General features: G+C 47.6%; 1 protein-coding gene across 3 annotated transcripts in view; it reads left to right on the forward strand.

The window, feature by feature from the left end:
* LOC119974781 (syntaxin-1A) overlaps positions 1–27,297 on the forward strand; it is a 339,400-nt gene that overhangs the window by 178,418 nt on the left and 133,685 nt on the right. For all 3 annotated transcript variants that reach the window (XM_038814026.1, XM_038814025.1, XM_038814027.1), the window contains exons 4-5: positions 8,930–9,004; positions 13,005–13,078. In XM_038814026.1, the coding sequence (XP_038669954.1) occupies positions 8,930–9,004; positions 13,005–13,078 (149 nt within the window). The remainder of the gene's footprint in view (positions 1–8,929; positions 9,005–13,004; positions 13,079–27,297) is intronic.

A 27,297-nucleotide genomic window follows, 5' to 3' on the forward strand; every position in this document is an offset into this window, starting at 1 on the left:
GAGGAAACCCACGCAGACACTGGGAGAAGGTGCAAACTCCACACAGTCACCCGAGGCCAGAATTGAACCTGAGACCCTGGAGCTGCGAAGCAGCAGTGCTAAGCACAGTGCCACCCCATAATAAATGGTTGTTAATATTTTTGGGCTGCCTCTTAGCTGTAGTTTGTCATTTGCATACGTTGAGGACAATCATGTTCTGTATGTCGAAGGGATTTGGGTCCTTGTCTCAGTTGCAAAATGAGAAACCTTGATATCAGCAACAATCTGCTGGAGAATCTGACTTGCCTTATGAGGAACGCCAGTCCCAATTTTTGAGCCACATGTAATAAGCCAGAAGTGTCAGGTTCAGTGATCAGTTGTAACCACCACCCCTGCGACTCCCTGAAATGCTCAAATGAAACCCAGCGCACTCTGGAAATACTGTCCACATGGCAACAGACTCAGTTCTATTTTAGTCTCTGTTCCCCATGTGGAGCTAATGTGATTGATCCACAACAAATAGATCTGGTCTGGTGTCTCCAGGTTAATATTCTACATTGATGGAACACCCCCTGATTTTAGTGTTATTTATAGCAGGTCAGTGTCAGAGCCCTATCTCCATCGGCCATTATTCAGTTGACCTGTCCCTCTACGTCCCCTAATAGCATGAGCATCACAGTCTGAGTTCCTGACGACATAATCCAGAGAAAACTGTGGCCATGAGAGTAGAAAGAAGACGATGAAAAAGGGAACCCTGGACTGAATCCTCATATGGACAACAAACAGATGCATCATACAGATGCTGCCTTAGGAAATGTACAAACAGGAACGCTGTGCTCTAGCACTTTCCTCTCACACCTTCACACCCTCATTCTTATGTTTGCATACAAGAAGGTTGGTATGAATTAGGCACTTTGCTGGCACTTAGTAAATGTGACACACAAAATGGGTAGCTATTAAGAGTCATCTGATCCTGATGTGTGCCTGGAGCTGTTGAGCAGAGCTTTGGGTAAAGATGGCCATTAGGAACCAGAATGGCAATCATGTTTTATTATCAAGTATTTGCAGAAAATTTTGGAAAATGTAGAGCACCGCAGCTTGAAGAGTATCAGCCTAACCTGCATGAAGCCACGTGCTGCATATTAACTCACTCTCAATATTGGTGTGTGGCTTCAGTGGTGTTTCTTGAGATAATTAGTGGAATACAGTTAGTTTAACGCTTAAGTGTCAATCACTAGTTGACACAATTTTGTCGGCTTCAGAAGTGCCATTATTATCTATGTTGTAAGAAAGAAACTAATTCCTACAGAGGTGACAGGAAAAATTGCAAATGTGGAAAAGGTGGGGTTACTGGGTTACGTGGATGGGGTGGAGATGTGGGCTTAAGTAGTGTGCTCTTTCCCAAGGCCAGTGCAGACCCAAAGGGGTCTTTGATAATGCGATCAAAGCTTCTTTGATAATGCGATCTGTAATTTAGACAGGTGAGGGTGATAAGTTTGCCAGTTGGTATGATTTTATGTCAATAGACAAGACTTTAAAAAAAAAATTCGAGTACCCAATTCATATTTTCCAATTAAGGGGCAATATAGCGTGGCCAATCCACCTACCCTGCACATTTTTGGGTTCTGGGGGAGAAACCCACACAAACACGGGGAGAATGTGCAAACTCCACACGGACAGTGACCCAGAGCCAGGATCGAACCTGGGACCTCAGTGCCGTGAGACCACAGTGCTCACTGTCATGTGAGAGTACCTTTAAGTAATGGGTGTTTATAAATGGGGATGCATATAAATATCTGTAGTGAGAGCACCTTTAAGAAATGGGTGTTTACGGCTGCAGTGATGTCAGAGAGTGGGTGGAGCTGGGCTGTCTGTCGGCTTTTTACTTTTGTTTCAGGCTGTTTGCTGCAGGGTGTGTTTTATTTTTATTTTCAGTGTTGGAGCTGAAGCCAGTCCAAGCAGGTGTACCATTGTTCTCTCTGCCATCAAAACACTATCTCTTAATCATTTGGTGAATTCAGAATTATAAATGTTTTCAGTAGTGACTTTAACCTGATGTGCTTCTGTTAAAGGTTTTGTTTTTTAAGTCGTATGGATGTTAAAAGGAAAGCTTAAAGGATTACGTAGTGTTGAAATCTTTGCGGGTTGTAATTGAATTAATGGTTGCTAAGATGTTCACTGTATGTTTTAAAACGGTTAACTTAAGTTCATAGAATAAATATTGTTTTGCTTTTAAAAAGTACTTTTCCATTTCTGCTGTACCACTCCTGTAGAGTGGGCCGTGTGCTCCCCATACCACAATCTATTAAAAGTTGTGAGTCAGGGGAACTCCATGATGCACTTTGGGGTTCTCTAAACCCTGGCCCATGACGTAACCCACTGCGCCACCATGCTGCCCCAATAGACAGACTGTTGATAAATTGTAAGCTGGTTATATGTATCAATGATGGCTCGAGTTACGAATGGGTGCCTCAGACTGGCCTGTGTTCCAAATTTCACTGTCCTCTGAACGCTAACCCCAGAGTACTGCGAAGCTACCCTAGTTACCTGCGGGAAATCAGCTAATCTTTCAGAAGCTCCAATATAATTAAAACATTCCAGTAATAAAATGTTCTCTTGTATCTGGGAGCTTCCTGTTTCTTGATCATGCTCTCAGAACAGGGTCAGTTTTCATATGCATGTTTATGATACTCATCGGATTCTCCACATCACTTCACTAAACCTCTTACTGCTGCTGTGTTGTTAGACTGCTTGTCTGACCACAAACCCTGGGTGAATCACAAATTATTTCAGCTCAGTGTCGAGATACCTGAATGTGGAGATGCCGGCGTTGGACTGGGGTGAGCACAGTAAGAAGTCTTACAACACCAGGTTAAAGTCCAACAGGTTTGTTTCAAACACGAGCTTTCGGAGCACGGCTCCTTCTTCAGGTGAATCTTCACCTGAAGAAGGAGCCGTGCTCCGAAAGCTCGTGTTTGAAACAAACCTGTTGGACTTTAACCTGGTGTTGTGAGATACCTGAAGCCAGTAGTTCCAATTCTGCTGAATCTGATTTTATGCCCCTCACTGGTCACCCTCTGAACCCAGACCATTCACAGTCTTTGTTTTCTGTTGAACACTGAGCTTTAAACGCCATCTTTTATTTCTTACCAAGACGGCTTATTTTCACCCCTGTGACATTCACCCTACCTCAGCCCCTCCTCTGATAAAACATTTTCAATACTTCCAGTGCAGATTGCTGTAACGCTCCCAATCTAGGGCTCCCATCTGCCCTTCATAAGTTGCAACGTGTCCAAAACATTGCCAATTCCGTCCTGTCTTACACTGCTCATCTTGCCCATTCTCACGAGCTCCCCACGCCCAATCGTCACATCACTTAGACCTCTCAATAAATCCCTTTGTGGCCTGGCCTGATTCTATCTCTGTAATATACTCTGGGTCCACATCCCTGACTAAATATTCTGCTGTGTACTCATCTCCCTTCATCGCAAAGCTTTTAAGTGTCTAAATCCCACTCTTTGTATTTCTGACTCTGAAACTTTCCTTCCCTCCAGACAATCTTTTTGTCTCAGCTTTTGATGACCTCTCTGAGTCTCTTCTGCCTGACAGCATCTGTTTCCCTCACATCCAAGTGTGCAACACTTTGGAATGTTTTAAAATATATATGCTAAAGGCCCAGCATAATTGCAACTTGTTGGTTGGCTACCTTGGTCAAAGAACATTCCGCACTCGAGGGAGTTTTTCTTCAGACTGCCATTCTGTCAGACTTGTGCCATATCTTAGCTCATTCCTCATGGCACATTGTGAGGAAGATTATATTTGATGAAAGCACAGCGTCTGGCTTTAAAGGGTATCCAACTGCTGAGGTTCTGGCGAGCATTGACAGAAGGGAAGCAAACCTTATGGTGGCTGAAATCTTTGAACAAAATCAAGAACTCTTCGCGGGAAATGTTAGATAAATGGCTTCATCACAGTTTATAATTTTAAAATTGTGGTGGCGACACTGCAACAGAATACTTGCAGAGACCCTGTTTAAGTTATCCATCCAAGGGAAAAAAAAACTACTGTCTCTCCCCTCAGCTCATTTGCCGTCTCTTAAAAGATTACGTTGAAAACATTGCCCTCTATTCGATTCCAAATGTTGATTGCTCTGAAGGTTTTTTCCAGATCTATCTTAAATTTGTCTTTCAGTGAGGGTTTTAACTTTGATTCTCTTATCACACTGTGATTTTTATTTGTTCCTGGGATGTGAGTGTTGCCAACATTTGTTGCCCATCCCTAATTGCTCTTGGGAAGTTGGTAGTGAGCCACCTTCTTGAACTGCCACTGACAATGAAGTGTAGCTACAGCTATAGCACTATCAGGAAGGAAGTTGCAGAATTTTGACCCAGCGAGAGTGAACGAATGGCGCTATGTCACCAAGTCAAGATGGTGTGTGGCTTTGAGGGGAAATTGCAAGAGCTGGTGTTTCCTTGTCCTAGATGGTAGAGATCAGGGCCAGGATTCTCCGAGCCCGCGTCGGGTCGGAGAATCGGCTTCGCGCCGAAAATTCCCGCCGCTCCGACGCCGGGACGCAATTCTCCGGCGACCGGAGAATCGGCGGCAGTCGCGTGTGCGCAGTCGACACGGTGCCGATCGGAGCCTGTTGAAAGAGGCCCCTGCGGTGATTCTCAGCGGTTGACCGGCCGAGTTCCGTCGAGTCCCACCGGCGTGGTTCACATACGGCGGGAGCTCAGACCCGCGGCTGGGTTGGCCTTCCTGGTGGGGGGACGGGGGGGATCAGACACCCGGGGGTGCCTCCACGACGACCAGGCCTGTGATCGGGGGCTACCAATTGGCAGGCGTGCGTGATCGATCTGGGGGGGCTACCTTTTTCCACTTGGGCCCGCTCTGTCGGTACTCCATGTTGCATGGCGCCAGCGCAGAAACGGCCACTGAGCACATGCGGGGTATGGAAATGGGCAGCACACACATGCGCGGACCCGCGCCAGCAGTGCAAGATCGCGTATCAGCGCCAGAGCTGCATGGAGTACTCCGGCGCCGTGCTGGCCCCCTGTGGGTCACTGAATCACTGGGCCAAGAGGCCCGTTGACGCCGGCGTGAAACACTCCGGTGTTTATGCTGGCGTCAACACTTACTGGGGATTTTGGAGAATCCCGGCCCGTGGGTTTGAAAGATGCTCTCAAAGGAATCTTGCCGGGTTGTTGCAACGCATCTTGTAGATGGTATACATGGCTGCCACTAGTACACCTGTGGTGTGGAGAGTAAAGATTTGAAGCAGAGGATAAGGTGCGGATCAAACAGGCTGCTTTGTCCTGAATGGTGTCAAACTGCTTTAGTGTTGTTGGAGCTGCACATATTCCAGGAAAGTGGAGAGGGACAAGGGGATGGATGAAGATGAACAATGTGAGGCAAAGGGAAGACCCGGAGAGAGAAGCTGGACCCTGACTAGCGTGCATGAAAAGCTCACAAAGTAGACAGTCAGAGGGTTACCACATTGGTTACTGGAAGGGGATGGATGAAGACTCCAGATGGAATGGGTAGAGTTCCAAGTGGGGCACTGATGCCTTGCAGGTGATGAGCTCGGGTGGGGGGGGGTTGCTGGTTGAATGAAGGAACAGACCTCCTCTCGAGACTCCTAGCCTTTTTGCTCCGGGTTTCTGACATCCTGCTGGGACCTTCCAAACCATCGACTGAATGTGGGTGGGCAAATCGGCTGCCGGCCCACCTGGAGAGTTGGAGGGGAACCTGCTTCTGCATAATTAATGAGGTTCCAAGTGCAGAATGTAGCCAGGATCCTGTAGTTCTGGTCAATGGGACAGGCGTTTCTGGAGCTGCCCGTCACCGCATTTAGTCTCAATGGGAGAATTCTGCCCATTTCCTTATGTGGCTTGGTAACAACCTCTGTTTATAATGCTCCTATAAATATCTTTGGACATTTTATTATGTCAAAGGCACTGTGTAAATATAAGTTGTTGGTGCTATTTTGAATCCATGTTGACTTATGTTTATTATCCAGGTAAACATAAATTTTATTTCTGTAATCCAATTCCGTTGTTTTATCAGGCTTGCTTGATGGTCCTGCCATTGCTTGCTCTGTTTTGACAGTTTCTGCGGGATAGTATAGAAGTGGGGCCCAGAATGAATCCAGCCATTGGGAGATCGGGGGAGGGGAAAAAAAAAGAAAAGTTGAGACTGAGGAAATAAAGAATGGCAAAATTAGCCAATCAGGCGATTGATGAAAAGATATTGAGTACAGGGTCCGGGATTGGAACTCATTGCTAGGATCCAGGAAGGAGCAGACTTATTATGTTCCTTGGTGCAAATTTCAACAATGCAGGACGATCGTAAACTTACCTGATATAAATCAATCTGTCGACCCATCATCCATCTTATCTATTTAATGCCGCCCTCGTCACTTTCTTAATTTCTTCCTTCCTCTCTCATATTGATCCACCTATCCATCTAGCTATTGATTGTAAATGTTTGTGCTGACCTAAATGAAACATCCACCAGTGTGGAACCTTAGGGCAAGATTCGATAGATCTTGCAGGGATGCTAATTGCCTCCAGGTCCACTTTTAATCCACTCTTTCCCTCATTTTAGTGCTTGTAAATTGGTGTGACCCCAGAGTGAGAGTGTAGACTGGGGAGAGGCGGGGGGGGGGGGGGGGGGGGGGGGGGAGCAGAGGGGACAGTTGTTGAGTGGGTGAGGTTGGGGTGGGGGAGATGCTTAGTGGGGGCCAATAGTTTTGTCCACTTTACCCACAGCCACTTTGAAGGCCCTTGGAGCTAAGTCTCATGCACATACATGGGGCAGCACGGTAGCATACTGTTTAGCACAGTTGCTTCACAGCTCCAGGATCCCAGGTTCAATTCCCAGCTTGGGTTACTGTCTGTGCGGAGTCTGTACGTTCTCCCCGTGTTTGCGTGGGTTTCCTCCGGGTGCGCCAGTTTCCTCCCACAGTTCAAATATGTGCGGGTTAGGTGGATTGGCCATGCTAAATTGCCCTTAGTGTTAAAAAAAACATTAAGTGGGGGTTACTGGGTTACAGGGATAGGGTAGAGACGTAGGCTTGAGTAGGGTGCTCTTTGTAAGAGCCGGTGCAGACTCGATAGACCGAATGGCCTCCTTCTGCACTGTAAATTCTGTGATTCTATGTAACGGAGTTTTGGCACTGATCGCAGGACAGTCCCACTGTTCGCCACAGTGCACATTCAGAGTGCCTCCTTCTTTATGAGCATCTTGATGGAAGTCCCTAGTTAACCAATCAGAGCACTGAACTGAGCGAGCAATCCAAATTACAATTCCGTGCAGTGAAAACCCATCCCATTGATGAACCGTTTGGAGCAAAAGAAGTTGCATGTTCAGAGTCTCTGCTCAGCAGTCGCCGTTGCTGCCGGGAGGTCATGCTCCCAAATGATTGGCCCACATCCCCAACGGGGGTCACGGCCCACAGTTTGAGAACCTCTTCTCTAAGGCAAATGTGCAAACTTCAAAAGACCACAGCTTCGTTCTCCATTACTAACCATCGCCTTAACAGCCTCTCTACTGGCTACTCCATGCTTGCGCCATTGACTGCACAGAATATATAAACTTCATTGAAACGGAGATCAGTCCTTCAGTTTATTTTGCTTCACCCTTCTTTTTCCCATTGCCCATCAAAACCTTATCTCCTCCAAGATGCCCTGGCCCAATCCTGAACCCTCTATTCTATTTGAACTTTTCTCTTTTTCTCACGTGTAGCTTCAAATTATATATTCCTTCTGGAGAGGTCTAGATCTGTTTCTGGATGGAGTGGAGGTCACCTCCTCCAAGAAGAATACAGTAAAACAGGATTGATGTTACCTCTTGGACTGTCTTCAATACCTATGAGGCCAGGGAGGAATTTTCCATCTTTATTTTCACTAATATGCTTAAGATTTTTAATCTACTTTTTCATTTCTTGCAGTAGATTAAATGACCAGGTGGATAAGGCGTTTATTTATCCTGATGTATATGACATCACAATTGCATGGGATTGGCTACTTGGAACACTGGGCGTATGTCTGTTCAACATATTTGCATGTTCCATGTCTATGTTCTATGATCTGGAATTCCCTCTGGGGAAACTTCTGGTCATCCAACTCCTCCTTTGAGGCTTCCTTGAAAACCCATTTCTTTGACTAAACTCTTACCCAACACTCCTCATGATTTCCGTCTTTAGGTTGGCATCTGTTTATTTTGCCTAATTTACACCTCCTTGAAGAGTGTTGCAACATTTTTTTATTAAAGGCAGAATACAAGTCCCAATTATTGTAACCAATCCCTTGATCGCCGTTAAAACTTCAATAATATCCCACCTGAGCCCATTTCTCTGAAGTAAGGAACCTTCAGATTTTGAGCCTTGTCTAACAGACTTCGTGCTGAATTTGGTGCTTTCTGAGACACCATCATCTGCCCTTCTCTTGCACCCAGATATCAATCACTGTCTCAGGAGCCAAAACAGAAAACAGTCCACCAGCTTCAAATAAGCCAGAGAGAATAAACCTTAAGATCCCTAAGTGAGTTATGGGCTAGAATCTAATTGACACATCTTGAGGTTAATTTGTGGTCTCATATGGTAGCTTGTTTTTTTTTTGGTTTGCTATACTGGGTTGTGGTTTTGGGTCAGTTATGCTTGGGCTGACTGATGCTGTGGATAGTGACTTTAATTGTACCACCTCCATCATTTGAGAATTTTCAGCTGTACTGTTCTCTATTGGGGAAGGAGTTCTTGCTAATTCACAGGAATTTCCAACCAACTGTATCTAGTAAAAATAAAATAGAGATGAAGTAATAGCTCCTTCATATTCCAAAACCTCATTACTCTGCTCATTGAATCTATGCTCTGGGAGGTTTGGGATACGGAGGACTCATCACACTGTCCAATTCTATCATGCACTCAAGGTTAATATTCGCTGTCTTTCAGAAACAAAGGAAGAATTGGAAGAACTGATGACGAATATCAAGAAGACAGCAAATAAGGTCCGCTCCAAGTTAAAGAGTAAGTAAATGATATCAACAGAATCCAGCATCAAAATTGGTGAAGTTATTCCTGGTTCAATAGTTCAGATTCTGCCTCATTAGATTTGCTACCTATTTTTGTTACAGCTGAAATCTGTATTTCATTTTCCTTCCCTTTCACGCTCCTGTTCCATGGAATCATGCAGCAAAGCAGGGGAATTTTCTGCCGGTTCTCTGAAATGCCTACCAATTATTCTCACTTCCCTGCTCTTCTCTTATCCCCCCCCCCCCCCCCCCCCCCCACAACCGTTCCAAGTATGCATCCAATTCCCTTTTGAAAGTTATTAATTATTCCTCTTCTACTTTCCCTTTAAGACAAACCATTCAAGGTTCTAAAACTCGCTGAGTAAAAAGACTTTGACACATCTCCCTGTTGGCTTTTTTTTGCCAATTATCTTAAATCAGTGTGCTGTGATGATTTGCCCTCTTACCAGTACACACAGTTTCTCCCTATCTATGCGCCTCCCCCTCTCCCCTCCAGCCATAGTTTTGAACACCTTTATGAAATACACCCTTAACTTCCTTTGTTCCGGGGAGGACAACTGCTGATCACTGGTCTCTCCATATAACCTCATCCCTGTGGTACCAATCTTGGAAATCCCCTCTGCACTCTCTTTATGACCTTGACTTCCTTTCTGAAGTGCAGTGCCCAGAATCCAACACAATACCTGAACTGTAACTGGTAATTTTTGTAGTTTTACCATAACTTACGTGATTTTGTACTGCATGCACATGTCTCAAAAGACACTGCATGCATTTTTCATCTGCTTTATCAACAGGCTCTGCAGCTTTAGAAGATTTTCCCATAGAACCCCCCCAAGCACGTCTTAAATTTTCAGCAGATTGTATTGCCTCGCCTTCCAAAGTGCATCACCCCACCGTTTTCTGCATTACATTTAATCTGCTCATTTAACCAGCTCTCCTGAAGTCCCCTATTATCGTCCTCACTCTGTTTGCTACGCTTTTAAGAACTGTGCCATCTGAAATTTTTGAAATAGTGGCCATCGTCCTACCAGGGTTTGGGGGGGGGGGGGGGGGGGGGGGTTGCTGCTTCCGATGCACACAGGACACCTCCAAATGATGTACTATCCCATTCCTTCCTGCCTTTTCAATAAAGTTGTTTCACAAAATGACCACCTGTGACTGCCCAGCATTTCTTGGAAATGGAGGTGTACTGAAGGCCTTGAGTAGAACTGCGGGTGAGCATGACACTGGTGGGCTCGCCACACAACTTATTTTATGAGCCCCCCCCCTTATATATTCCCCCCTGCACCTCCCACCCCCACTGCCGAAAACATGCCTGGCATGTGGGCCTGAAATTCCAGTCCCCTGTTTCCCCAACTTGGTTTAAACCCTCCCTTTCTATTTTCACATATATTGGCCGGAATTTCTGGCGATTCATGCTGGTGGGATCTTCCAGGTTTTTTACATCCCTGATGGCAGGATTGTGAAACCTGGGATAACTGCATGGACTGAGGGGACTTCTGACCTTTGTCTCATGCAAACATTGCTGATTGATTGCTTGGTTGACTGCCTTGAGCTGCATTCAATGGGTTACAGGAATCGGTCCTTTTCAACCTGCACCCACCCACTACCCCCCCCCCCCCCCCCCCCCCCCCGCCTCCACCCACACTCCCATAAGAGGTTGGAATGTAAATGTCAGTGTCAGAGCACAGAACTCCTCAATATCACTGACGTGCCAGGGACTGGGTCACTGAAGTTCAGTTACACTCCCAACGCGGTTTGTTGCAACCAATCAAACCTTGGTATCATACCGACGATGTGCTTACATGTCAAGTGGGGGGTTAGTAAAGCTAATGGTAGGTAAGGCAAAAAACCTTTTTTTTTTAATCATTGAATTAATCTGCTATACAATATGAATGTTACATAATTTAAAGTACTTGTCAAAATTTGAGCAGTTTAATTATTTTTTCATTGCATAGTATAATTGTCTGAAATGCATATCGTTCAGATACCAATTTCATTGTATTATTGAATGGTTAATAAATTAACACATTTAAATACCAAATCAAGTGGCAGTTAAATTTCAATATTCTTCTTTTATTAATTTTAAACCTGAACATCTTTAAGATGTATGATCCCAGGGCTTTCAATCTACCACTGGAAGGAACTGCTGCTGATTTCAGCACTGCGTCATTATTGGTCAGCCGTATCCTGTCAAGTCAGCCGTTCTTTTATGTGGTACATTTGGTGTAATAAAACATCCCAAGACTTCACTTTGTCTACTGCTTCTAGTAATAAAGCATCCTGAAGCATCCCTGTAATAGTCCATGCAAGGTTACTTATTTTAATTTTAAAAATCGGCTCTCAATGTACCTTCTGAGCACTATGGGTATGAAGCTCTGCAGTGATCTAGAAAGCATCACTCAAGCGACATTAGGCCAGTGTCCCCCTTTAAGATGTGCAAAGAAATCTTAAAGGGACCGCACAGTGCAGCAAATGAGGTCTTGTGGCTCAGTAGGTAACAGCCCTGGCTCTGAGCCAGAAGCCCTGGAGGCCACTCCCACTCCAGGGCACAGAGGGTGTGTCCCAGACATGGATCAACAGACTCTGCCAGTCCTTCCAACACTCCCCCACTATTCCCCAAAGGGAAAAAAAATGAAGATACGAAGCAAACAAACAAGCAGTGTGACAAACAGTGTTGAAAAATTAGAGGGAACATTGCCCCCTAGGTGCCTTGCAGAGAAAAGAACAGACACCAAGAAGGAGCAACGGGTTTGGTCATGACTGATGTCAAGTTCACAAGAGCAGATTATTGAAGAGATACAAAGGAATTTTACGAGAGTTCTAGAATGTAGGATGAAGTGGATCTGCCAGCAAAAGGGGGAACAGGCAGTGACAGTTGGATGAAAAGGGGTCCAGAATCTGATGTAAACCAGCACATGAACTACAAAGGTTGGATTGGGGGGAAAAAGGCGATATCATTAAAGCAGCTTATGGATGAGGAGAAGGGTTTTGAAATCACTGTCATGGAACAGACCAGGATCAAATGAAGGTTAAAAGAGACAAGGTTTATTAATAGAATGATCAGGCCATGGATTAGTTGCATCTCCTTTACAAAAGATGGGTTGTAAAACTGAGGCCAACTTAGAATTGCAGGAAAAGCACAGGCATTGAATGTTAAGAAGATGCAATGTTATCTGAACTTATACAGGCCACGGTTAACTCTTCAGACATTCGTCACCTGAAATCAAGATCCCCAGCTTGTTTTTCAGGATGGCTGCTCCATGTTGATCTCGCTGTGTGTATGACCCACCCCTGGCACTTTGTCCTTGAACACTGAGGTGATGTATTACCTTGGACATCTTCAGAGCCTTTGGCAGAGTCTGGTATTTTGCACTCCTGAATAAGACTGCCTTTCACTAAAGCTATGTTCAAGTTGCACTGATGGCTCAATCTTTGCCTCTTTCCATTAACTCAGGACATTTCCTGATCCTCCTCCTCATGTTGACCCCAATAACTTTTCTGATGAGTCCAGTCTATGTTCATCAACTTCCCAAGGTTCACACCCCCTCAGCACAGCACAACTTCTAGGCTTTTTAATACCAGTGGCGGAATCACAATCGCTTAGTCTCACATGTCTTTTGGATCATTAAATATTCTGTTCTTGAACTGGTCAAAGATGCAATTTCTACACATCTACAAAATCCAACAGCCCCTACCCCTTATTTAAGTAACTGTATGTAACGACATTACGGTACCATTGCGGTGTCAATTCCAATGCACTACTTTTCAGAAGGATTACTTTGCATTGTTATTGCAATTACATGTGCAGGAAATCTACTGGACTGAATCATATATGTAAAGTGTAGATTAATGCACAATGTACTTTGTATAATTATAGTGCACTGCATACGGTGTACTGTATATTCTATATATACATTGTATACTGGTTATAGGGTCTGTACTGGGTCTTTGGCCTTTGTTAGATATCTGTGCTCTTTGTTTTATTTCTCCAGGTATTGAACAGAGCATAGAACAGGAGGAGGGTCAGAACAGATCCTCGGCTGATTTAAGAATACGCAAGACACAGGTCAGTGACTTTACCATTCTGGCGTTTCCAGTAAATTAGATTGTACAAAGTAGACAATGGCCAGAATTTGCCGTGCCTGCTGTAGCCAATAGACTTTTGGCTGGCTCGCCGCCTCTGCCATCAGGGAATCTGCTGTTCCGGTGCCAGCCAGCCAGAGTGCGAGCCAGCCTGAACATTCAATAACGGTATAGTTTTCTCAAGAAATATCACTGTGTTCTGATTTGAAGTGTATCGGTGCCCCATCATAGAAAGGTTACAGCGCAGAAGGAGGCCATTTGTCCCATCTAGTCCATGCAAGCCCCAGGATGCCCATCTGCTGCAATGTTTGACAGGCATTTGGTGATGAGAATGCTGTTGGTTATTTCGAGGGGTAACCATCAAGCAGAGTGAGAGAAAGCAAGGGTTCTGCCCACAGACACTTTGGGCCTTGGTGCCCTCTGCAACTAAAGCCAGTTACCCCAGGAGAGTACTTAACATTTTTGACATGCCAACCTTCTGTCCAACCTACAGTCCAACAATGCTGGACTCATTGGCTTACTATAATATATCTGTATTTATACAAAGAAGGTCAGTCTCCAAGTATATGGGCAGCATGGTAGCACAGTGGTTATCACTGTTGCTTCACAGCTTCAAGGTCCCAGGTTTGATTCCCAGCTTGGGTCACAGCCTATGCTGTGTCTGCACGTTTTCCCCGTGTGTGCGTGGGTTTCCTCCAGGTGCTCCGGTTTCCTCCCACAGTCCAAAGATGTGCCGGTTAGGTGGATTGGCCATGCTAAATTGCCCATAGTGTCCAAGACGGTTAGGTGGGTTACTAGGTTACGGGGATAGTGTGGGCTTAACTAGGGTGCTCTTTCCAAGGGCCGGCGCAGACCTGATGGGCCGAATGGCTTCCTTTTGCGCTGTAAATTCTATGATGTACAACTGCAAAATAGAACTAAATAAAGGCCCTTGAACAAGGTCACAGCTGGATGGTAATTGACTGAGAGTTTGGGGATAATGATCCACAGTTCAATTTATTTATGACATCAACTGCATCCAATGGCCTTGTACATTGCACACAGGAAGTAGTCATTGTAGTGGGAGTGCAGCAGACGCTGAACTTGCTCAGCAGTATATATACCCAATATTCTATCATTTGTACAGTGGGACAAATTACACAAAGTACAATTCATGCAGTGGCAGGTTTAGAGATGCTGCTTCTTTGGGGCCAGTCTTTGCACCAGGAAATGTTTAATGTTGATGAATTCTGAGCATATTTTGATTGCATTGAAACGAGTTCTCTGCCCCCATGCTTGTATCTGCATCGACACGCTTTAATGGTCACGGCCATTCACGTTGTTGGTGCTGTTTTCCCTCCCTCATCCACAGTATTGCTTGCCTCCTCCATAACAATCACACTGCTATCCACCACCGTCCAACTCCATATCATGCGTGTTGGCACACTACCCCTCCTCTCACCATCCACAATGGTATTTTTCTCTTTCCATTATCTGTCTTCCACATTGGCACGCATTTCCTTCCTTTCCCCACCATCCACACCACCATTCTTCTACCCTAAACCCCACCCCATTCATTGCTCAGATGCTGCCACTCTGTGAGGATTGAAATGCAAGAAAAACTATAGATGAGAACTTGGATCTCCCTTAAACTATGGCAAAAATTCCCCCACTCAAATGCCGCAGAGTTTAGCCTCCAGAACGGCAGTGAAATGTTACTGCCGAAATAGGCAGCAAGGAATGGTATGGAGAGTGAGACTGATTACATTCAGTAAATGTTGATTTGTGAGCTTGCACCAGACGATGGTGACCATGAAAGCCATTGTTTTGTAATTAAAACCTCAACTGGTTCACTAATGTTCTCAAGGAAATGCATCAGCCACCCCCATCTAGTCTTGTTTAAATTTGACTCCAACCTCAATATGTGGTTGACTCTTAATGTTCGCTGAAGTTGCCTCGTGGTTCTAAAAGCATTTGCTATCAACACCTTCTCAGAAGTATTTATGTCAGGCAGTAAATTCATCCTGAGGACCAGCATTTTAAAAATGCTCACTTAAATCTGCAAATATCTGAATGTCTTTACCTCTGATAGACAATCTCCCAACTCGAGCAACAAGGGGTGAATTCAGGTTTCACTGATTCTTGGGATCCTTTTGTACCACGAGCACAGTTTTGCCTGGCTGCTAATTGATGTGACAATACAATACAGTGTGAATTACATTCACCACATTCACCCCCTGTAAAAAAATCAAGTCCGGCGGGGGTGACGGGTCTACAGGTTGAGCCGGTCCGGTGGCTTGGTAGTGCGGAAAACGCATTTCTCTGCATTGTAGGTGCGATTGAGTTTCTGGGCGGTTTGGAGAAATCGGTGGAGGTTGGCATCGTGGTCCTGCTGGTCATGGCCGCAGATGGTGACATTGTCCAAGTACAGAAACGTGGCCCGCAGCCCGTATTGGTCCACCATTCGGTCCATTGTTTGTTGTAACACCGAGACCCCATTCGTGTCGCCAAAGGGGACCCGGAGAAAATGGAAGAGGCGCCCATCTGCCTCGAACGCCGTGTAGTGGCGGTCCTCCGGGCGGATTGGGAGCTGGTGGTAAGCAGACATCAGATCCACCGTGGAGAATATGCGGTACTGGGCAATCTGGTTGACCATGTCTGCAATTCTGGGGAGGGGGTACGCATCGAGGTGCGTGAACCGGTGAATGGTTTGGCTATAATCAACCACCATCCGGAACTTTTCCCCGGTCTTGACGACCACCACCTGAGCTCTCCAGGGGCTGTTACTGGCCTCTATGACTCCCTCATGTAGGAGCCATTGGACTTCGGCTCTGATGAATACTCTATCCTGCAGGCTGTACCGCCTGCTGCGAGTGGCTACTGGTTTACAGTTAGCCGTTAGGTTAGCGAAGAGTGGAGGGGGGTCGATTTTTAGAGTCGCTAAGCTACATATAGTGAGTAGAGGTGGGGGTCCGCCGAAGCTGAGTGTGAGGCTCTTGTGATTGCATTGGAAATCGAGCCCGAGTAAGAGTGGGGCGCAGAGGTCGGGGAGTACATACAGCTGGAAATTAGAGTAGCTGGTGCCCTGAATCGTTAGGGTCGCGACGGTGCGCCCTTGTATGTGGACCGAGTGCGAGCCCGAGGCGAGGGAGATAGTTTGCCCTGCAGGGAAGTTGGGAGCGAACAGCGTCTTACCAGGTCAGGATGTACGAAGCTCTCGGTGCTCCCGGGGTTGAAGAGGCACTGTGTCCTGTACCCTCTGGAGGTGCTTCAGACGCGACTGGTCCAACGTGACTGCGTTGAGTTGCGGGTAGTCGGAGGCTCGATCAGCAGTGCTGGAGTGGCCCCATGATGACTGTCCGCTGAGGTCGTAGTCGTCGAGGTGAACTTCGGTTGATGGCCACCATGGCCCCCGTTGATCGCACGTGGCGGGTGATGAAGAAGATGGCGTCCAAGATGGCCGCCCCCGTGGATCGCATGAGGCGGGGGGCGAGGAAGATGGCGGCCCCCATGACTCGCACATGGCCGGCCGCGTGGGGGAGGATTGCCAAGATGGCGGCCCCCATGTTTCGCACATGTCGGGCGGAGGCAGAGTCGGCAGACACGCTGCAGCATTACGGGGTCTGCGGGCCTGCGAGTTGGGGGGGGCAAGTGCTCTGGACTGCGGGGGAGTTAGAGGGTTTCGATTTAGCCAGGCATACTCTGGCATAATGTCCTTTGCGACCGCAGCTGCTGCAGGTCACGTTGCGGACCGGGCAGTGCTGCCGTGGGTGTTGGGGCTGGCCACAAAAATGGCACGCTGGCGCACCATAGTGAGTGGGTGGCCGCGCGGCGCAGGCCTGGGGCAGTCGCTGGTCGGGGGCCCACGATGGGGTCGCTTGGTCCGCGGGGAATGAGTTTAGACTTCGGAACGCGACCTCCATAGTAGTTGATAGCTCTACCGTGTCTTCCAAGTTCTGGGCCCCTTTCTCAAGTAGTCGCTGGCACACATAGTTAGACCGGAGCTCCGCAACGTATACATTACGGACAGCGAGTTCCATATGTTGGGAGGCCGTTACAGCCTGAAAGTTGCAGTCCCGAGCAAGGGCTTTTAAATCGCGCAGAAAGCCTTCTAGCGACTCTGCGGGGCCCTGGCGGTGGGTTGTGAAAATGTGCCGCGCGTAGACCTCGTTTATCGGCCGCACGTACAATCGGTCGAGCATAGCAAGGGCCTCAGTATAGGAGTCAGTACAATTTAGTTGCGTAGAGATGTGATGGCTCACCCGTGCGTGCAGTAGACTGAGTTTCTGCTCCTCTGTAGTCTCGGAGGTGATCGATTCAGCCAGGTAGGCCTTGAAACACCGAAGCCAGTGTAGGAAGATTTCCTTCGCCTCTGCAGCCTGCGGGTCGAGTTCTAGTCGATCAGGTTTGAGGGCTGATTCCGTAGTAGTTTTCTTCAAGTTTTCTAAGACTTAAATTGATGTGACCATCAATTCACTCGGAACACGATTGGAAGTAAACTGTGGTTTTAATAGTCTTACAACTGAACCTGCCTGTGACCAGAAGAACTGAGGGCAGGCTCACACGGCTGCAGGACTTTATACTTCCGGTAGTGGGAGGGGCCATGGGCGGAGCCAAGGGTGGAGCCCTGTACAAGCTCCTCATCTCCCCCTATGAGCAGAGCCGCGCAACGGCTCACAGACAGAGCCCACAAGGACATAATACTATACAATACAATACAGTGTGAATTACATTCACCACACTAGGTTAGGCAGCATGAGTTGATCAGAGAGTACAGCATCCGAAAGTGCTGTGCCGCAATAGGTAAGCATAAACCCGTGAGACAATGCGATCCAGCTCAGCACGTAGTGTCATTTAACCACTCTAACTTCTTTCCACTTGGAGCCAAGTTCCACAGAGTATTGAAGTCTTGCTGATTTGGCTGAGAGTACTCGAAGCTTCAAAGACAATGGCCAGAAATCGGTGGTCGTTGCAATTCACTTTTCCTGCTTGCAGTGTTTCGCGGTGGCCTGGGGTGGTGACAATGGGAAACCCCATTGACAAGAGGCGGGATTGTACGATCCGGCAACTAGCGAACGGCATGCCACCAAGAAACATGCAGCTGAGGAACTAAGGAATCCCGCCCCATGTCAAATGAAGTTAGTGGGCACTTTGGCAAGATTGTTCACATTAAAACTCGGACACCAATAATAGGGAAATACAAGACTATGGTGTGATGTCTTCTGCAGCATGGGCCATCGATATAAATTTGTAAAACAAGGTATGAGATTGGATGTGCGGCTGTTTAATTTTTCCCAAGCGGTGGGGGGATTGACCTGTGAAACTGTATTCCACACGCGGTGGTGAAGGTTAAATCCTTGCAGCCAGGGCAGCATGGTGGCCAAGTGGTTAGCACAACCGCCTCACGGCGCTGAGGTCCCAGGTTCGATCCCGGCTCTGGGTCACTGTCTGTGTGGAGTTTGCACATTCTCCCCGTGTCTGCATGGGTTTCGCCCCCACAACCCAAAAATGTGCAGAGTAGGTGGATTGGCCACGCTAAATTGCCCCTTAATTGGAAAAAATAATTGGGTAATCTAAATTAAAAAAAAAAAAATCCTTGCAGCTTTTCAAAAGGTATTAGATTGTTTTCTCAAAAAAACAGAATGGTCACAGTGCCCGGAAAATGGGATTTGGAGTAATAATCAGCAGTTTGGAACATCCCTGAGCTAACGTGATTTTGTTTTTTGAAAGACCTCAGAGGAATCTTCAACAGAGATTTCTCAGTTACAGGCCTCTCCTTTTTTTGCCTCGGGAGTTGGCAGGGCAAAGGAAGAGTGGGGACATGGGGGATGTGTCCAAGAAGAAATGGAGCAAGCACATCAGAGCCTCGTGGCCTTATGTTGTCCTGTGGCCACTGTCCCATGAAGCAGCAAAATGGGGAAACTTCCGTTTCTGTATGCAATGTCATTATAGTTGGAGGGAATTTGGAAAATATTAAGTAATATATATTCCCAAATATGAGATGGAACAATTCATTCCTGATAGTATGGCAAGTAGCAGTTGAGAGACATAGAATAGCAAAGCCATTGGCACATTCCTGCGCACACAATTGCTACAATCTCAGATGGACAAAATTGGAAGTATATAAATTGACAGCACCAACAAATCTGTAGTTAAACTTTTTATTCAGCAGCGTAAGGGTTATTATTTGTGACAGTATGCCATTGTTGTTTCTGGAATGTAAGGGTTGGTGTAATTGTACAGAGTTGCTGTTTATTTAGCAGGGTTAAGGTTTAGCTGCATGGTGCTCTTGTTGAGTGTTATGTTTCATTTGCGACTACACAATGGTACTCAACTTTCAGTCCTAAGTAGTGCCTTCTCTCATTCACTATTTATGGGGGTCATGTTTTTGTCAGCCAATAAGGTCTGAAGAGGTTTTTAAAGCTTGTTTAAATATTTCACTAAAATGTTAGCATTTTCCGGTCGTACCCCCATTTTTAAAGCTGAAATTGCCAATTATTATTGAGCTCACTACTAAAGTGCATAAACAGTACAGTGATAGTGGCTGAAAGCTGAATTTACGTTGGAGCATTTGTTGGATGTCAGCTGCGAACCCCACTGTTTTAGACACCACTGCTTGTGTGGTCGGCTGTTTCTACGAGAGCTGGATAGACTTTAAATTGCCTCAAACAGCAACAACTGTGGATGCCTGCATGCTCCCATGTCTCGGGCATGTCAGAGCAGCTGTTGCAAAGTCCGTCTCCTGCCCTCTGCAGTGTAGGAGGGCTTCAGTTTAACCCACAACAGCTACAGAGACCACGCTTGCCAGCCATTTTGCATAGCATATAGGCTGCACGGTCTGTCGAAATGGCTGAAGACTCCCTGTTCTGTGGTGCTGTGCCTGATGGCATTCGAATAGTCACAGCCAGCACTTCTAAACCGAATATAAATGAGCCTGAAGGGTGACTTGAAAAGAAGCAGTGCAGCACTTAATTTACAAAAGTTGATGTAGACTGGCGTCAGCACAATAAAACTGGCCTCGGATTTATTGTTCTTGTTGTTTCCATATCATATAATTCCTCTGATTGAATGAAATGAAAATTGCTTATTGTCACAAGTAGGCTTCAAATGAAGTTACTGTGAAAAGCCCCTAGTCGCCACATTCTGGCGCCTGTTTGGGGAGGCTGGTACGGGATTCGAATGTGACGACAGAAAATAGTTTTAAAAAACTGTTTCTGAAGTGGCATATTACATTTAACTTTGTTGCTGCGTTTACTGCGGTCCTTGTTGTTCAGTGCTGTGATATTATTCCTTACTTCACTGCTGCAGTGCAAGGAGATCGTTTTCAGCTCCATTAACTGTGTGAGGGCTACTTAAACATAGGTGAATAGCAACGACTGAGGCACTTGAAAAAAAAAAGAAAATAGCTTATTGTCACAAGTAGGCTTCAAATGAAGCTACTGTGAAAAGCCCCTAGTCGCCACATTCCGGCACCTGTTCGGGGAGGCTAGTACGGGATCCGTCGTCTCATTGTTGGGGTTCTAGGTTATTGTCCATTGTGATTTGCAGTGGCCTTCAGTGAACAGAGGTCCGCTTGTTATTGGCGTTCTTCCCAACTGCATAAAATACTTATCAGTGAGTGCTGGTGTATCACCATGCCAGTGTCCTTGTGCTTAGTAATTGCCTTCCCTTGGAGAACAACAATGCAAAATGGCATTGAACACTCATGAGGAACTCCGCATACACTGAGAAGCTGCATTTGAATAATCCGTAGGGGGAGCATTTTCAACTCTCACCAGCCATCGGCAAGAACAGCAACATGACACAAAATAGGGCGAGAATCGGGAAACATGATTCTCACCGGCGAGATCGTATTTTCCGCTTTTCTGATGGCTAAACGAGAATCCCGCCATGGAAAGCCAGGAACCTCGTTTAAATTCATTAACATCTTACTTGTTACTTACGTGGGGCTGGTTTAGCTCACTGGGCTAACTCGCTGGCTTTTAAAGCAGACCAAGCAGGCCAGCAGCACGGTTCGATTCCCATACCAGCCTCCCCAAACAGGCGCCGGAATGTGGTGACTAGGGGCTTTTCACAGTAACTTCATTGAAGCCTACTCGTGACAATAAGCGATTTTCATTTTTTTGTGAGCCCTCCCACCAGGATTTTGCCGGTGGCTAAACGAGAATCCCGCCATGGAAAGCCGAGAACCTCGTTTAAATTCATTATCATCTTACTCGTGAGCCCTCCCACCAGGATTTCTCCCCTCATTGAATGTTCATCGGGTGCCGTCATGATGTCACGTTGCCACAATTTACAACAGCTGTATGACAATAAGGATCTGGGAGTGGGGGGATGATGGATGCATTCAGAATAAACCCCCACACTCAGGCAGCACTCAGAAACCAGAGGACATAAGCTGTTTGGATGTTCAGGGCAATTTGTTATGAAGGCCAAGCTGTCACGGATTAGTGTATGGGTGGCTGGTTGTTAAATTGGAAGGCTCAGTTAATCTGTAGCTCACAAGAGCTGAGGGAGCCCTATAAGGAAGAAATTGATATTGTAATTTCAGTCTTCACATGCAAGTTATGCTTCTCCTGTCACAAGAGTAAGTCAGTTGCTTGATCAGTTCCCTTACCCTTTCTTGATAAGTCAGTTGTGCCAATTTAGTCAACATTGCAATGCATGAGTGTGCCACTGATTGGCACAGGATGACTAGTTCCTGGACTTGATTTGTTTCTGAGCCGGCTGGGGAAGGAAGCGGAGAGGCTTCCCTTCCTTGGGTCTATGGTGGGACATGGGAGAGACTCACTTCCATGACTGTTGTCAGGGGCATGCGACGGGGTCGACAAAGAAGCGCAAATCCAAGGTCAAGGAGTTGAAGAAGGAGGTGTTAGACATGGAGTCACGTCTTGGTCAGGTTAATGAGGATCTGGTGCTACAGCTGACGTACGAAGAGAAGAAGGATGTGCTGAGGGACTTGCAACACATTGGATCCCACAGGGTATGCAAGGTTATGGATCTTATTCCCCCTTCCACTTGCTGGAAAAATGACACGGGGTCCATCTGCAGCTCCTTGCGCTGCTGGCTGATGATTGATCCCTCATCAGGGATCCGGAGGGCATCAGGATCTATGCCCAAAATTTCTACACTGTCCTTTTCTCTCCAGATCAGTCCAGTGAGGATGCTCGCAGAGTTTTGTGGGAAGACCTACCGCAGGTCGGACAGGAGGGGTATGCCTGATGAGCCTGCTGACCAGTTCTCCAGGGGCAGAACCTCTGGTCTGGATGAGATGACCATGGAGTTCTTCAGGGTGTTCTGGAATGTCCTGGGGACGGCGACATAGGGTCCTGGGGGAGTGGGGGGGGAGGAGTGTCCCAACCGGGAAGGTGCCCCTTTCGTGATGCAGGGCCATTATTGTCTTTCTGCCCAAGAGAGTGGATCTCCGCCACCTTAAAAACTGGCATCCGGTCTCCCTCCTCCGCACAGACTACAAAGATTCACCACGGCAATGCCATGTCTTCTCGCCTTGGTTCTGTGCTGAACAACGTGTCTACCCTGACCTTTTATGGCAGCATCTATCTGGTCCATGACCTGATCCACCATTCCCAGAGGGCTGGTCTGTCAAGTGCCTTCCTGACTCTTGACCAGCAGAAGGCATTCGACATGGTGGATCACGAACACTTATTAGAAACACTGCAGGCATTCGGGTTCAGGACACACTTTGCTACGCTGCCCCAGAGTGCTTGTTAAGGTCCCTGACAGCGTATCTTCACTTTGGGAGTGGGAGAGGAGTGTATAGAAGCTGTCCCTTGTCCGGCTAACTGTATTCCCTCTGAAAATGAACGTACTGCCCAGGTTCCTCTTCCTGTTTAGATCCATTCCGATCTACATCCCCAAGGCCTTTTTCAAAGTGCTGGACAAACTTATCATGGCGTTCGTATGGGGGGGTAAAAATGCTAGGATCCCAAAGAAGGTCCTACAAAAAACAAAATCCAGGGGGGGGGGCTAGCCCTCCCGAATCTACAATTCTACCACTGGGCGGCAACAGCTAAGCGAGTAGGGGGATGGATCCAGGAGCCAGAAGCCGGGTGGGTGCGTGCAGAGGAGGCCTCCTGCATGGAGACCTCCCTCCGGGCCCTCGCCACGGCAGCACGCCCATCCCCACCCAAAAAACACTCCAGCAGCCCAGTGGTGACAGCCACCCTCCAATCCTGGAACCAACTGCGGCAGCAATTTGGCCTGACCAAAATGTCGGACAAGGCTCCCACCTGCAACAACCATAGGTTCACACCAGCACTGACTGACGCCACCTTCAAAAGGTGGAGGCAGGACAGGGGGACACTGACAGTCAGGGACCTATACACGGACGACAGGATCGCAACACTGGACGAACTGACAGAGAAACTTCGGCTAGCTGGGGGGAACGAGCTACGGTACCTGCAGCTCAAAAACTTCCCACGAAAGGAGACAAGGACGTACCCACAACCGCCACGACAGACACTGCTGGAAGACCTACTTGACGCAAGTATCCTAGAGAAAGGGAACTGTAGCGACATGTATGACCGACTGGTAGAAAGGGACGACACCGTACTGACGCAACAAGAATGAAATGGGAGGACGACCTGGGGATGGAGATAGGGTGGGGACTCTGGAGCGAACCACTGCATAGAGTCAACTCCACCTCCACGTGCGCAAGGCTCAGCCTGACGCAACTAAAAGTGGTACATAGAGCCCACTTAACAAGAAACCGTATGAGTAGGTTCTTCCCGGAGGTGGAGGACAGATGTGAACGGTGCCAAAGAGGCCCGGCCAACCACGCCCACATGTTCTGGTCTTGCCCCAGACGTGTGGAGTACTGGACTGCCTTCTTCGAGGCTATGTCCAAAGTGGTGGGGGTGAGGGTAGAGCCATGCCCGATAGTGGCGGTCTTCGGGGTTTCAGACCAGCCAGACCTATTCCTGGGGAGGAGGGCGGACGCCCTTGCCTTTGCCTCCCTGATTGCCCGCCGTAGAATCCTGTTTGGCTGGCGGTCAGCAGCACTACCCAGAGCTGCAGACTGGCTGTCCGACCTCTCGGAATCTCTCCAAATGGAGAAAATCAAATTCGCCATCCGAGGGTCAGACGACGGCTTCCACAGAACGTGGGAGCCATTCATGCAATTGTTCCGGGACCTGTTTGTGGCCAACGTACAAGAGGAAGAATAGTCGGGTGGCCAAGAATCAGGGGAAAATGGACGGGAATTGGGGGAAGGAATCGGGGGGGGGGGGGGGGGGGGGGGGGGGGGAAGAGAGAGAGGGCTACGGGTTCGTCATGGAGGTTTGATGGCTAGCTAAGGCCCAAAACCAAACTATAAATAAATGCCTATAAATATGTACCTTGGCCGTATTGGGGAATATAAAATATGTATGCCGGCTAAAGGGGGCGGCCACAGTTGTTATTACGAAGATACTTACCCGTAATATGTTAATTTTTGCTTTTTTTTTCTCTCTAATAATTTGTAATTTTTTGGATATGAAATATGAAAACTCAATAAAAAACATTTTATTTAAAAAAAACTGTATTCCCTCTGCGTGGAGCCTTTCCTGCCACTTGTGGACGGAGTTGTCGGGTTTGGTTCTGCATGGACCAGTCATCAGAATGATACTTTCGACCTACGTTGATGATGTGCTCCTCATGTTCACAGGCCCTGCTGCCTGCAGGGGAAGTACACGTGCCAAGCTATGTGCTCAACTGCGCACTCTGCCAGGATCAACTTGGTCAAATGTTTCGAACTCCTGGTCGGTCTGTGGTGTATGGACCCCCTCCCAGAGAACCTCAAACCTGTCACCTGGAGCAGGACCAGCCTCCTCCGCTTGTGGGTCCACCTTTGCCTGGCTAAAGAATCCTGGCCGGCGAATTGGCAGGAGCTGGAGGCCAAGGTCACCGCTCGCCTGAAGTGCCGGACAGGACTGCACTGAATGCTGTCTTACAGGGCCCAAGGTCTGTTCATAAACCAGCCGATTGTAATACCGGCTGATCACTTCAACCCTTCCCCCTGATTTTGGACCAAAACTCCAGAGAATACTCACACACTACTGGGACAAAAGACTGCATTGGGTCGCTAAGGTTCTGAATCTCCGGCTTATGGAGGATGGTCAGCAGCTGGTGTGCCTCCGCACCCAGATGGCAACCTTCCATCTTCAGACCCTGCAACCATCTGGAGTGGGAGCTGTCACCATGGAATCACAACTCAGGAATCCACGCTGGAAGTGTCTGGTTGAGGGATGGGCTGTGGCTCCTGGGGTGATCAGGATCAGGGAAGTCTGGAAGGCAAAGGAGTGGGCTGGATGACAGGATGCGAATTGGCACATCGTGCAGTGGTCAATGTCCAGCTCAGAACCAATGTCGCCCATGACCTCAAAACAGTCGCCCTCAAACCCAATGGCACTTGTGGTCTCGAGGTGGCGCAGATGTGCAGCGAACTCCCATCTGAGCGCACCTCTGCTTGGACATAATTTCACATTGGCCACAAGCACCGAACCCACCTTGGGAAGCTGGAGGCCCACAGCCTGAGCCGACTGTTGAAAATGCCTTATTGCACGGCATGTTGGAGCTTCTTGTATGGGCTGCTGCTGCACACACTTCACTTCCTTGCTCCCAGCCGCCGCCTGGACACGCCGTGGTGCGACTTGTTGCCGTCTGGCGGTGGACGGCCCTCTGCAGAAAAGTGCTTCCCCTTAACATCGGGGACCTAGGGTGGAGGATGTTGCATGCAGCAGTCCCGTACAACCTTTAGGATGCATCGGTTTACAGACCCACAACATGCCTGCCTTTTTGGTAACCTTGTGGAGTCCGTGGACCACACTGCGATAAGTTGTTTTAGAGTGCACCCCCTTTTCAATTACTTAAAAAACCTTTTGTTGCAGTTTTGTTTGCACTGCAGCCCCCACTCTCTTTATATTTGGGCACCAGGTGTAGAGAAAGGTGGGGAGGGTGGAGGTCCTCCTTGTGAACCTGCTTTAGGAGCCACAGCCCATCCCTCCACCAGACACTTCCAGTGTGGATTCCTGAGTTGTGATTCCATGGTGACAGCTTCCACTCCAGATGGTTGCAGGGTCTGAAGACGGAAGATCGCCATCTGGGTGCGGAGACATACCAGCTTCTGACCAAGTCGGAGATTCAGAACCTTAGCGATCCAATGCAGTCTTTTGTCCCAGAAGTGTGTGAGTATTCTCTGGAGTTTTGGTCCAAAATCAGGGGGAAGGGTTGACGGGATCAGCCGTTATCATTAACAGATCCAGGCAGCGAACAATTGGGGGGGGGGGGGGTGTCAGTCCAACGCAACTGCCTGCCCCTCTACCGCAGTTACATTTGCATCTGGGTATCCATGGAGAGGGAGCATGTGGTGTCCACTGGCGTCCGTGAGACCGTCTGTGCCTGTTGGGTGCCGCAGAGGCTGAGTGCCATATTGACTCCTTTAATCATATTTCAGTTTGATGTTTTTAAGTTTCATTGGTGATTTGTCTTTTTATTTAAGGCAGTTTCCCTTTAAGGGACTGTTCCTTTAATTTGTCCTCCCAGTTTATTTGATTTGGTTTACTTTTGTATTCATCAAAGTAGTTGGATGCCAAGCCCCCAAGTTTTGAACTCCAAGACGAATACTTACGTTCCCAGAACAGAGAGGTGACACAGATGTGGCCCCCAATGCAAGATATTATGTTGAAGTCCCTCTGAATGCTGGATCCCTGGGAATTTCCTTCCTCCTCCTACTGTAGATCTTCAGCTGTGAGGTGCTCACCAATGAGTGACCCAGAAGCCTGTGTAGTAGTTAATCCCACGGAGGTGTGAGTATCTGCGCTGGTGGAGGGTGCAAGTGACATCGGTGACACCTCCTCGATGGTCGTCTCAAAGATGTGCCGCTCGGAGCTGTTCAGGTCTCCAGAGGGTGTAAGGATGGTCCAACTGGTCGACTGATCAGCTTGCAAGGGAAGCGAAATGGCATTAATGCATCATGGGTCGACTGATGGGAGAAAGTTAACTCGCGTGAGGCTTGCACACTGGCTGCACATCTTGAGAGTTCTCACTTTTGTCTGATGCCACCACCTCACCCTCTGAACAGGTGCAACCTGGCTGCACAAAGGTCATCATCTTTTGGCACCGTAGCCCTGTTATATTATGAAGCGAGCTGGTGCTCACTATCGTGGCCATAGCCTCCCAGGCAGGGTTGGTGACCTTGCTGGCTGGATGTCTGCCCAGTCGCGG

Source organism: Scyliorhinus canicula, chromosome 12 (assembly GCF_902713615.1).
Source record: "Scyliorhinus canicula chromosome 12, sScyCan1.1, whole genome shotgun sequence".
NCBI classification, from domain to species: Eukaryota; Metazoa; Chordata; class Chondrichthyes; order Carcharhiniformes; family Scyliorhinidae; genus Scyliorhinus; species Scyliorhinus canicula.